This window comes from Adiantum capillus-veneris, chromosome 23 (assembly GCF_014529385.1).
Source record: "Adiantum capillus-veneris isolate H3 chromosome 23, ASM1452938v2, whole genome shotgun sequence".
NCBI classification, from domain to species: Eukaryota; Viridiplantae; Streptophyta; class Polypodiopsida; order Polypodiales; family Pteridaceae; genus Adiantum; species Adiantum capillus-veneris.
Window position 1 is genome coordinate 112959918 of NC_140953.1, and position 13940 is coordinate 112973857.

The following is a 13940-nucleotide window of genomic DNA, read 5'->3' on the forward strand; positions in this document are numbered from 1 at the left end:
CTCTCTCTCTCTCTCTCTCTCTCTCTCTCTCTCTCTCTCTCTCTCTCTCTCTCTCTCTCTCTCTCTCTCTCTCTCTCTCTCTCTCTCTCTCTCTCTCTCTCTCTCTCTCTCTCTCCCATATGCCCTACGCACCTCCCTCTTCCCCTCTCTCCCTTCTCGGGCAAAAAAAAAAAATCTCTCTCCCTCATCCATTTCAGCCCCTCTCTCTCTCTCGCTCACAGCCAACAAGGCACCACATGCTCGCAGGTGGTCCGGCTAATCCTCTCTCTCTATCTCCCTCGTTGCCTACCAATGGCTGATCACACACTCTCTCTCTCTCTCTAATATCCTCTCTCTCTTACCGACACCTTGTTGACCCCAACGATCCCCCCCTTTACTGGCCACCCTCGGCCAGGAACGGCCTCGAGCACCCGCACCCACCCCTTCTCTCGCTTTCTCTCTCGCGCTCCCACTGTGTCGAGTCGCATGTGAACTCTCTCTCTCCTGTATTCTTATCCACACCCACACGCCCCCTCTCACACCCCCTCCCTCGCTCCCAATGCAATCTGATAGCCTAAAGATATTCCATCTCTCTCCCCACCCGCTCGCCTCACCCGGCCTCACTCTCCCTCCCTTGGCCCACTAATATTCTCCCTCTCTCCCCACCCCCTAGACTCTTCCCCCCTCCTCTCGTCCTTGAGCCATCATGCAAAACAAAGAATAATATTCCCTCTCTCTCTCTCTCTCTCTCTCTCTCTCTCTCTCTCTCTCTCTCTCTCTCTCTCTCTCTCTCTCTCTCTCTACACACCCCCCCCTTACCCCACTCCATTGCCAAAATCCCCCCCCCCCCCCCCCCCCCCCCCCCTTCCCTCGCTCTCTTGTCCCATGAGGCGTGGACCCCCTCCATCTCACCACCTCTCTCTCTCACACTCTCTCTCTCTTGCTCTTAGCCGTTTATGACAGAGCCCGCAGGCGCAGTACTATCCAAAACCCCATCTCCCTTATCCACACACACACACACACACCACCTCGCCCCGCCTTCCCTCCCTCTTGAGCTCGTCACAGCTAGCAAGGCCGCAGTAAACTCTCTCTCTCTCTCTCTCTCTCTCTCTCTCTCTCTCTCTCTCTCTCTCTCTCTCTCTCTCTCTCTCTCTCTCTCTCTCTCTCTCTCTCTCTCTCTTTCGTCACAGCCTGTGAAGGCACGCAAAAGATGGGATCTCTCTCTATCTCATCCATACACACCCACACCGTCATCCGGCCTCTCCCCCCACACACCCGCCTCATCCTCTCCCTCACCCCATCTCTCTCACTCTCGCGCGTTTTGCACACAGCCGCCGTAGCCGGCCATTTCTCTCTCTCTCTCTCTCTCTCTCTCTCTCTCTCTCTCTCTCTCTCTCTCTCTCTCTCTCTCTCTCTCTCTCTCTCTCTCTCTCTCTCTCTACACACACACACACACAACCCTTAACACACACCCTCGTCTTGCTCACGCTCCATCGTCCTAAGCCGTCGGAGGTCTGCAGAAAAAAAAGAAAAAAGAATAAAAAAGATTTTCAATATATATATATATGAACAGACATTCGCACGCACGCTCTTTCGTACACACACCCTCACCCACACGGCACACCCTCCCGCCTACACACACGCGCTCACATATACGAATATGCAAATTCACCTATATACATACACACACACACACTCCCTCATCTTACGCTCTCTCACTGTCTCTAGTGGTCGATAATAGACGTTCACATGCACGCTCGCGTACACACATACATATACAAATACATATACACACACACTCACGCTTATGCACTCTCACTTATACATGCTCGCACACTCACCCATACATACACGCGACACGCATATACACACCACACAAAAATAATAAAAAAAGAAGGATCTTACGACAACGACGAACCCGACAAAAGAAGGAAGGAACCCAAAGCACGCGCCGCCAACAACAAAAAGAGGAAATGCACCAAAAGCATGCCCCGGCCGACCCCGAAAATAAGTACGCACTACACCGACGCACCGGCAACACACCATTCGCCGGCATCACACAACCACAACGCCATTTTTAGTAACTTGTAGGTTATTCAGTTTTAACCCAAGCCTTGTAAAATTCCCACTTTGTAAATTCCCTCTCTAGGTAATGGTCACAAAGGCCCACCTAGAGATTCTCAATTTTAAATAACTCTCAAAACAAAGCAAGGATCAACCACACCGGGCCCACCGCTTGATTTGTCTCCCCGATTAGCTTACCCTATTACACTGGGATTACCATAATCCAAGCAGCCAACACCTATAAATTGGCACTCAGAGGTCACTATCGGGGGGGGGGGGTTCATGAGAGGTCAAGACTTGGTAGAGTGTACTGGGAAGAGTTGACACTATTGGCATCAGAGGGAGGGGGCTTGTGTGTTGGTTTGCCTTGGAAATTGCACCGTGCGAAGGGAGCCACATCCACCTCTCGACTCCAATGGTCGATGCACACACGTATACATGCTCTTAGTAGCAAGCTTCACAATCATTGAGTCGTCTTAGAGAACGCACCAAGTTGTTGCACCATCTTTTCTCCCTACCTCTCTATCACCACGGTGTGCCGCCTCGCTGGAAGAAGGTCATTGTAAATACTGCATAAATAATTCTCCCTCACACCCCCGAGGGTTTTCATCATTTGTCAATCTCTCTCTCTCCCTCTCTCTCTCTCTCTCTCTCTCTCTCTCTCTCTCTCTATGTGTGTGTGTGTGTGTGTGTGTGTGTGTGTTCGTGATGTCCATATCATCGTGGTCTGCGTCCTAGCCGCTCAAAGCTAGGTGGTGCCCCCTGTTCGCTTTACCGTGGAAGGCTTGAGGCACGCCATTCGGCCCCCGGTTGTTTAGAGGCCATCGGGGTTCGGGGTTCGCTTTGCTCCCATCAATAGGATAAGCTGCACATTAGGCATAAGATGCACAAGAGCATGGCAATCAAGTATGCACGTCATAGTCTTTTAAGGAAAGTTCCTTAGCCCAGCATGCTCTTCTTTTCTCTCTTTCTTCTTTGTCTCGAAGAATAATGTAAACTTTTTAAGAATATTTTGATACATGTTTTGCTCGTGAGTCAGCCTAAGCCAAGGTGCGCTAACTCTCAACTAGTAAGTGGCTAAGATGCCACTCCAATTAGTCTTCATCTGTTCCTTGATTGAACACTAATTTGTTATTGGCATAAAGGCTATGAGCCACACCGGCTAAGAGCCATAGTCAGCAGACTTATGATAAGACCCAAATGATGGCATTTCTTGGGTGATTGTTCTCCAGCTTGAACAGATCTACCCAGTGGACTCCCCATCGACATTAATGGCCAAGCAAGAGTCTTGCCATTACATATGGGTATTTTGTAAGCACTACATATTTTGGTGCGACAATTGAGCAGAGTTTTGAATGAACTTACACTCGCATAGGCTGATCTATAACACTGCATATAGATGCAACAAGAATTTCAAATAGCATGGCTGTCCATAAGAGCTGGGCATTTCACTTGTGTGGATCTCTTGCTCTCTCTATAGCACTACAAGTTTCTATGGAAGTACAGTTTTGGGGTAAGACCCAATGGGTGTTTACTAAATCATCCATCGGCATTGAGCATCACAGTTTGATCTATTCCTGTTATACATTCAACAAACGTAGTCCGCAATCTACCATGTGGTAGTGGACAAACACTACAAGAGGTTGTGTGCTCTTGTGACGCTGTTAACGACGGAAATACACTGGGTTTTTATAACCCCCGGCGTCGCTAAAACCGTCGCTACGAGCGTCGCTACGAGAGCGTCGCTATATGCGTCGCTATATAGCGACGCTTATAGCGATGGTTATAGCGACGTTTACACAGAAAACTATAGCGATGCTCATAGCGATGCTACAGAGCCATAAATAGCGGCGGTTATAGCGACGCCCGAGAGATTTTTTTTTTGGTGGCAGGGCATTCAACCATATTGTACTTGATTCACTTTTTAAAAAAAGTGCAAGGGTAGATAATAGACCCAAAATAGTCACCCACAAGACGCATTGTTTGCAAAATTGACAATTGTACACATCATTGGCAAAATGAATTGATTGGCAAATGTAATAATGACAATTGTACAACATCATAGGCATAAAGAATTGATTGGCAAAAGGAACTGCGGTGACAAATGTAATAATATACATGGTTCAAAAAGACGTATAAAATCCGTCTCATGATACATAAGCTATGAGAAACCCTAAACTAATGCTATCTAGCTACGGCTAAACTGACATCGTCTAGTCAGACGTCTCATCGCGTCCAAGCGGCGTATCTGTCGGATTCTGCAAAAAAAGACAATAAGACAGCTTTCAATAAGTATAAACATATAACGACATTTATAAAACAATACAAAAAATAGAAAAGAGTAAACCCTAATACTAACCATGCCGCCGCGAGAACTGAGAATGTCCATCAGGGCGTTTAAGCCCTTCCTGCCTGCGTACTCGCGCTCGTACGGTGTCACTCCATCCAAACTTTGCCTGCATGTTGAGAAGAACCAGGAGTGCTTTCAATCTAGACATACGTGCTCCATTATACAATGGCGTATCGGCTTCACTTTTCATATCATCATAGATAAGCCTTTCTGAATCCATGATCGTCTCGATCATTTCATCAATCTCGGGCTCAAACATTGCCTCGTTGGGAATGTGCTCTGTATGATCATCCCCCGAGCTGTCAGAGGCTACATCTTGTGGCCTCACATATGCTGCTTGACCAAAGCGCCTGCGAACACGTCTATTGGGTTGCAAGATTGTTGCTTGTTGGCCAGCGTCAGAGTCCGACGAGTTATAATTGGCAACAACTCGATCTATAATAGATGGATCGAACTCGCCAAATTCGCGAACGTGCTGCAAAGAAACACGTCTTGTCCGTCGCACAGCATGCTTGCATTGATTACAAGGACATAAGACCCTCGTTGAGAGATAGGTGTTTCGGTTGGACGGTCCCACATCCTCGTCACTACTCATAATGAGGATAAAAATCTTATAACCTGGACAACAAATTTAATATTCTATTGGCATTCTTCGTCTCTCTCTCTCTCTCTCTCTCTCTCTCTCTCTCTCTCTCTCTCTCTCTCTCTCTCTCTCTCTCTCTCTCTCTCTCTTTACCTCACATTCTCTAGTCATGTCCAATCCCCGCACACCTCGGTCTAGAGGTGCACGGAAATCAGAACCACCGGGTTATAATCTCGTCTTTATTGGTCAATACCTATATTTGTGGGTACAAGAAATCTACACACCCACGTCTACATGATACTGCATGTAGTGGACAAAACCCCTTTGCCTCTTCTCTAGCTGTAGCACTTCACAGCATCTTAACATCTTTTCACAGTAGATCTTTTCACTGTTCGTCTAACTCTAAACCCTAAACCGTAAGTAATTCTTGCGTGGACTCGATCTAACGTAAATAAGCGTAAATCTAAATAAATGTAAATCTAACTAAAAATAAACCTAAATCTAATTTAACGTAAGTCTACATCTAACCTAATCTTTAACGTCTTTTGGGATAGTTTCCTACGACGTTAAAACTCTCTTCTTCTTGTGTGTGTGTGTGTGTGTGTGTGTGTGTGTGTGTGGGTAAACCTAAATAAACCTAAGTCTAATCTAATATAACATAAATCTAAATCTAACGTAAATTATGTTATATAAAAAACAAAGAACTAAACTAACAGGGATTATAAGAACCTTAAAATTGATTTAACACATAATTTTTCACATAACTCGGCAAGAGTTGGCATTCTCATCACTAAAGATGTGAGAGTTAACTTCCGGCGGTGACGCTGCCTCATCTCCATCCACATCTGACGACAGCAATTGGCCCTTTAGACCGTTCTTGCTCTTGTTACTAACTTTGAAGTTGCTGTTGAATGACTAGAGGTTGTCTAGATGGTCATTGTGTCGGGGATGTAGTGACTCTTGCCGCCCTGAAGATCCACCTTCTTCCCTATCTTCTGAAGACATTTCACCAGTACTTTTGGATCGACGGAGCCCACCATGAGTGAAGGCAGCAATACCCTATATTCCATTGAGGGCTTTCTTCACCCGCTTCATGCAGGCATCGCAGTCTATGGAGACCTAAATCTAATCTAATATAACGTAAATCTAAATCTAGCAAACGTAAATCTAGTTAAAAATAAACCTAAATCTAATCTAATTTAACTTAAATAAACCTAAATCTAATTTAACGTAAGTCTACATCTAACCTAATCTTTAACGTCTTTTAAGATAGTTTCCTACGACGTTATAACTCTCTTCTTCTTGTGTGTGTGCGCATGTGTGGATGTGTGTGCCAATAAAAAGAGATAAATGGTATAACCTTTCTATCACCCATGCCAAGTATGATAGATTGATTATGCCATTTCCCTCTTGAATAATAGGTCTTGAGTTCAACTCCTCGTCGGCTAGATCTTTAGGTCTTTTAATTTTAATTAGTTTCCTACGACGTTAAATTAGTTTTTCTCTCTTTCTCTCTCAATGTCTGTGCGTTTTTTTGGATCGTATCCATGTTTTCTCTCTCTTTTCCTCTCTCAATGTGTGCGTTTTTTGTTTAGGCATGTTCTCTCTGTCTTTTCCTCTCTCAATGCGTGCGTTTTTTGTTTATGCATGCTCTCTCTCTCTTTTCCTCTCTCAATGTGTGTGTGCATTCTTTGTTTATGTATGTGTGTGTGCGTTTTTGTTTATGTTTGGACTCTCTCTCTCTCTCTCTCTCTCTCTCTCAAAAACACTATGTGTGTGTGTGTGTGTATGTGTGTGAGAGAGAGAGAGAGGGAGAGAGAAAGAGGGGGAGGGAACATGAGAATGACGAGAGGGAAGGAGCATACCTGGCTCTCCTTCCTCTCCTCGTGTGTGTGTGTGTGTGTGTGTGTGTGTGTGTGTGTGTGTGTGTGTGTGTGTGTGTGTGTGTGTGGAGAAGAAAAAGAGAGAGAGAGAGAGAGAGAGGGAGAGCGTTACCTGCTCCTTGCTTGAGGGCACCGAAAAACTCAGATCTGAGATCTGAGTTTTTGGGCGCGCTCGGTTATTTTTTTAGCTCAGCCGGCGTCGCTATGAGCGTCGCAAATTTATTTGTAAATTTGCGACGCTCATAGCGACACCGGGAATTAATTTTTTTAGCGTCGCTGTGTGAGCGCCGCTAATATGAATAGCCTCTTGTAGTGAAATTCAACTTTTCAAGTTGACTCCAATCATTCTGTACACGGTTGACTATGTTGGTTACCATTACCTGCTAGTTGAGCAGTTCCTACAAAGGGTCTTACCAAGGGATTTGACTACGTAGATTCTAACCAAAGGGTTTGGATTGCAAAGGCAACACCCAGGGTTCCTAGTGCAATGTTGCTTGGTTTTTTCAAGTCGTGTAAATACGCTTGAATGTTTCAGAGCCATGCCAAGGGCATGTCAAAACAAAGTATTTTGGGCCGTAGTGTCCAATATACATTATGTTGTTATAAGCGCACTTGTCGGGTTCGATGTGGCACATGTTGTCACATGGGATACAACATGGTCTAGGAACTTAAGGAGTTCAATTTAGCTAGTGTGGAGCATGATAATGAGGGTCCCTCTCACTCGCATCGTAGAGTGTCTATAGTTACCTCCACACAAGTACAAGCTCGTACTTGATGGATGTCGTTTTTCTTAATATCCTTATTTGAGACATATTCCACATGTGGAGAATATGAGTCTCTGGAACTGACACTGGCGCTCAATTCCTAATGATGTGTCGCGACAAAGTCCCTAGGTGCTGGTCGAATCCGTTCATTAGACCATTTGAAGCACATAGTATCAGGCACAATTTCAATGGCCAGAAATTGTCAGGTACTAAGTACAAACTTGTTTCTATTAAAAGTGCTTTGAAACCACCTTAACGGAGGGTCGTTTCTATATATATAGCAAAGTATGCTACGTTCATGAGAATGTCTCATGGTTGGTACCTAGGTGTGACTGGGTTGTCACATTCTATTATGGTCCAACTTTGTTGCCAGACTTTCACATACGTGTCGTGGAAAGTCTCATCATGAAATTGTGGTTTGGGTTTGTTTGTGTTAAATGCATGCACACTAGGTGTTATGGGCCCTAGTGTTTGACAAAGATTTGCTCGGAGCTGCATGCAAATTCATGGACTTTATTGTTTCTGCAAGTGTTTGCGCTTCAAGTGCCACCTCTCTAGCAGATTTAGTATGAGTTCACACCCGGCCATATGCGATAATGATTTAGTATGGGTGTCTATGATTATATAATCTAAACTCTATGAGTTGACTTCTGTCCAATTCACATCAAGGATACGATTGAATCTCACGGTGAGTCATCATTTATCGTCAATTGTCGTGGAAGACTGTTTGTAAGTGGTTGGGGAAAAACACCTCACTCTTACTACCTATTCATACCGCATTGGATGGGCAACTTATAGCTATTCATCCTGCGTTGGATGGGCAGCTTACAAGAATTCTATTTAGTACTAAAGGATATGTTAAGCGCATACGTTAGTAAACCATGCTAAAGGATATGCTAAGTGTATACATTAGCGAGAAGCAAAACAACTAGATTGGTTACCTTTCTGGTTTGGAGTTTGCTTCATATGATGAAAGGCATGTTACGACTAGTTTTAGTCTCTGTCGGTTATTCTCAAGTTCTCAACCTTGATCATCAGTTTTGATGAGGTTGGCTACTTGCAAGAAACAACATCAAGTCAAGGACTTGGTTACTGATGATGAGTATGTCAGCATATTACTTTCATGGAAAGTTGAGCAGAGGTTTTATTGCATGTTCTAGTACCTTCAGAAAGTCTGAAACCTGGGTATGCAGTTAGACACCTTTTAGTTGTGGTGATAACTCATTTAGCATACTCAAGTGAGTTCTAAATGGAGTCTCACACTATGTTGGTTATGGGTCGGTTAACCAAGACGGTTGCACATGGACAACAATGTGGAAAATCAAGATGTTATTCTTGATTTCATTGAACCTCCTACTAAACCGGGTTCCGAGCCAACGAACCATTGGATCCATGAGGGATGCCATGGTGGAAAACATTAGTGTTCTTATGAAGATACCACCACTTGTGTTTTTTAGGACGAAAACGCTTCTCCAAGGGGGGAGTAATGTCAGGCCAAGGGCCGAGCCAAGGGCCAGGGCGGACATGCGGTCAAGAGGATCCCTATAATTAGCAGGCATGGCCTATATAGGGTACGGTTGGGTGGAGAGTTGCATGGTCTAGTCCCCTGCGTCTTATAGAACTCGTAGGTCCCGACCTCTCCATCTTTGCATGTCTGTAAGCTTATTATCATTAGCCCTTCTCCAAGTCCTAAAGTCCACTTACATCCCACACACTAAGTCCCCTAACATCCATAAGCCGTGCTATGGGCACCACCTGTGCCACGAGTCCTTGAGGCCTCGAGATTCAAGATTGCATGAAAGAGCCGAGAGATAGTGTAGTGTCTTGAGATGACCTCGGAGAGGGAGACCCATAACAGTACTCACCCCTCCCCCAGGAGAGCTCAATGTCCTCATCAAGCACATCACCATCTGATCCCATCTAATCTATCATTTTCACACTCGTGATGCCATCTTTCGCTTTTGCTTGGTTAAGTACCAACACATCAGCTTGGAAGACCATTTCATCTTTGCCCCACTATCACATCCGCCTCAGCTTAATAGATTTTAGTAGAATACAAAGCTAATATCACTTTAAACAGTCTGAGTATTTTTTTTAACAGTAAAGTGTAGAGTCGAAACAACAAAATAAGGCTCAGTATCCATAGCCTACAGATTGAGTGTCTACTATAGTGATTGCACCGAAGCTTATGAACTGAGAACTCATCACTATAATAAACCCTAAATTATCCATGACGTAGAACGTAAAGTTACCTCTGGTTCTCTTAACTTAAATATTTTTTTTAAATCCATCTCATGTCTATTGATTGAGCAATTCTAGTGTAGTGATTGCGTTGAAGCATATGAATTGAGAACTCATCATCATAATAAACCATACACCATCTATGATGTAGAACATAAAGTTAGCTCTGCTTCCCTGAAAGTTTAATCTATATCTTGCATCTTTTGTATTTGTCTTAATGTGTGTTTTGTGTCTGCCAGAGAGGACATATATTCACAACAATGGATGTTTCGATTGCACAAGCACGACTCCAGCTCGACAACACTGCAAGGTTTGTTATCTACATCCAATTCTTCATGTCTATGTGTTTGCTTGGCGCAACACATAAATGCTATGAGGCAAGGCACGGCTTCCATTTTTTTAATTTTTGGAGAGACCACAATGCCAACTCTCCACCATACTCATGTATGACACTTCTACATGACACGTACTATATATTTAGCATTTTCACTTTGCGCCTAACTGCAAGACGAATCCTTTAACTATTCACAATGCTTTTATGTAGCTTGATTCATCTTAATTATGGTTGGAACCACCCATACACGATTACCAGGTTCGTAGCGCAGTTCAAATTTTTAGTTCGTTGATACTTTTGTGTTTTTTGAGTTTGTCAATGCTTGCTTAAATTTAGTTTTAGCCACATGTTTTTCTCACTAGTGCAGAATGATCAAATCTATATATCAAATAGACACACACTTTTTTTCACACAATTCGGCAATTCAAATTATGTATTATAGTACATAGTCCTAGGTGGCTGATATAAATTTATGTATGTCCTTGTTTAGCAATGCATCTTATATATTGCATCCCAACGTTCTTCTCTGCAGAACGGTTCTATAGCAGGAGGACAACTCTCTATCCCATCTTTTTTCTCCTCAAATATTTTTTGCACTAGGTTTTATAATCGACTACCAAGACTTCTTGCTCTCTCCAACTGTGACAGCACATAACTCTCTCTCTCTCTCTCTCTCTCTCTCTCTCTCTCACACACACACACACACACACACACACACACTCTCTCTCTCTCTCTCTCACTCTCACACACACACACACAGAGGTTCTATGAGAAATAAGAGAAAATTGATTATGCTTGATCTAGAGTAATAAATACACATGCAATTCTTTTATTAAAGTTCGCCAATGTCATGAAAGTGGACCAATTTATAGACAGCCATAGAGGTAATCAATCATCATATACGCAATTCTTTTCTAAAAATTCACAAATGCGCTTTGTACTTTGTTTACGTCAATGCTAGATTTGATGTCAATATGAGTATGTCCTGTTATGTCTATAGCAACGCCCACCAAGCAAGACTAGTTTCAAATAGTCAACGTGTGCTAGCTCAGTTGGTAGAGTCATAGCCTCTGTGCCTAAGGTCTTGGGTTCAATCCCCCCTTGGCGACCTGAAGATATGTTCCAAGTCCTTAGGGGCTGTTCCCATATACGGATGTGTGCATGTGATGGGATGCCTCTCTCCCTACCTGTGAGACCGTTGTACATAGGGTGTGTGCGTGTGTTTCAAAATTCTTGTACTCTCTTTTTTTTTTTTTTAAAAGACGAAGTTTCAAATTCTGGGCGGCTGCAAGAGGCTGCGACGAGGGGTTACACGCAGCAGTCGGTGACATGGTCCCGACGCGCTTCTGGTGGACTGTATATATATGCCTACGTATGATCCATTGCATTCCTTAATACCCTTGATCTGCGTGGTTTCACAACCTCCTTCGTCACACAGACAAAGCCTCTAGCCTTTTCTTCTCCAGGCGTTTCCGCGTACATACGCAAAGTCGAGCTTCCAAGGATGGGTCACGGTAAGAAGTATGGACACCACCATAACCATCACCATGCTGCCCCTGCAACCGCCTATGGCTACCCGCAGCAGCCAGGTACGCCATCTCTCTCTCTCTCTCTCTCTCTCTCTCTCTCTCTCTCTAAATTGGCTCCCTAATTATGTGTTGTTATGCAGCCTATTACCCCCAGCCCCGCCCTGGCAGATCTGGTGGAGGCTTTCTCCGTGGATGGTAATTTACTTGAATTATTTTTTCTGTCAACTATTGCAATTTATATAGGCAAATTCTTCTGTCTCGATGGTGGCCGGCTGTCAGCATATTTAATGACGATGGATGTGATTGTTGATGCCTTGCAGCTTGGCAGCGCTGTGTTGCTGCTGGTTGGTGGACGAGTGTTGTTGCTGCCTCTGCGACCCCTCGTGCCTCGTTGGCTGCTAGGCGCACTTTCTTCGCCCTCCACTGTCATTCCCAAATTTTGTTAGAGTGATTCTTTTTTTCCATACATATTTTTTGTAGTACAGAATTGATCTTTTTCAATACAAATTGATCTGCTTCTTGTACAAGTACATCAAATAATGGCGAATTATTTTTTGTCATTGGTTGATGGGCAATCACTTCTAAATGAGGAGTTGTATCTCTACTCATCTTCCTTCACAAGTTGAATGTAAAACATGCAACAACTGTCTTGTTGCATGCTTGTCTCACATGCAACAAACATCGAAAACTTTCGACGAATGCTAAGAGTTGCATGCAAACCTATGAACAACATTTCCTCTTTCTATGAACAACCTATTGCTATGTTTTACAAGTAGTTGTTAATGTGGCAATTTCTACTCAATTGACTTATAAAAGGTGCACAAGTTCTCGCTAATCTTGGGAGAGCTTTCAGGGAAAGTATTTTTCCTAATGTTTGACAAACATAAAATGATTAATTTGCCAGCATAACCATGGAGACTTATTTCTTGGCGCTCTAGTCTCAATGTACCTTGATTCTAGTATCTATAAGCAAGATTCCTTTGTGCCCCTACACAGCTTACATGCTTTTCAATGGGATTTGGCCATGAGGTATTTAAGATGGTGATGTTCGCCTCTTGGCTAAAGGAGCAGGCCCCTTTCTTGGTCGTGGGGTGGCGTCCCTATCAACTGATGTAACTTTGGTCTTTAGAAGATGCCATGGCTCACCACGAGCATGGCCGTTAATTGGTTTTGAAAATATAATCCACTCACCATTGTGAGTTTTGCTCCCAAAAAAAAAAAGATGGTGATGAAATATTACTAGTCAAGTTTTAAACACTGTAGTTATTTGTTATCCAAACATTAGCTTGTTGAAGTGCTCCTACTGTTGTGGCAAAGCAATTAACATAGCCACCCACGTACTGTTTTGTTTTCAGAAGCTACAAACGGTTTCTAAACGAATAGAAAGAAAGAAATATCTATGGGATGTATGGTTTTCGAGGAGGTTTTACTCTCGAATAAGAGGATTGTCGTAAAAATCTTAGAGAGATTTATTTTATCATGGTGTATAGTTTTTGAAGAGAGTTGATGGAACTTGGACAATGTTTGGTCAAGCTCTCATGGAGAGTAGGTGGATAATTTTGAATAGGTTTGGGTGCTTTCTAAATAGAAGAAGGGAATGAGCGGGCTCTTGTGTTACGATGGAGTTCTCTCTCTATCTCATTCTTTGTCCCTTGTTTATGGAGACATAGGCCAACAAGGATTCTTTGGGGCGGTTTTGGAAAGGGCAATACCGAGTTGTTGTTTTGATCAAATTATAGCTCGACTTCCAATTGGGTTTAAACCTATTAATTGATTGTGTTCTGATTTCTGTTTTGAGCTACACAATTGAGGTGTGCACCGATAGGGAGTGTTGGTCCGTTTGTGAACTTTGGGTTATCGACAATCATCATGTGGAAATGAATTTGGATTGCAGGCTTAAATTATGACTTATTTCCCTATTATCTAAAGCACTTAGCATTGATCTATAGTCATATTTTTTGCTATTTCTCTCAAATCAATCTTGATTCCTTATTATCTCCTGCTAGTCTACACTAGATTAGCTATATTTGTGTCCTCTTCTCTCTCTTTCTGCTCCTCTATCATAGCTAGAGGCCTCGCTCCTTCCTAATCCCCACTAGAGAATAGCGCATTCCCATTAATACTACAAAAGGCGACATTTCTCCGTTTTTGAAAGCCCAAGCTCGTCCACACAATTCCATGCATATGTTCCTCACAAGCCCATTGACGAGGGA

General features: G+C 43.4%; 1 protein-coding gene across 1 annotated transcript; it reads left to right on the forward strand.

Annotated features, from left to right (window-relative positions):
* Positions 1-11500: 11500 nt before the first annotated feature.
* On the forward strand, positions 11501-12556 carry LOC147428381 (uncharacterized). The gene is made up of 3 exons (XM_086497466.1): positions 11501-11787; positions 11868-11922; positions 12048-12556. Exons 1-3 carry the CDS (start codon positions 11722-11724, stop codon positions 12176-12178), a joined length of 252 nt encoding a protein of 83 aa, XP_086353592.1. The 5' UTR covers positions 11501-11721; the 3' UTR covers positions 12179-12556.
* Positions 12557-13940: the final 1384 nt, after the last annotated feature.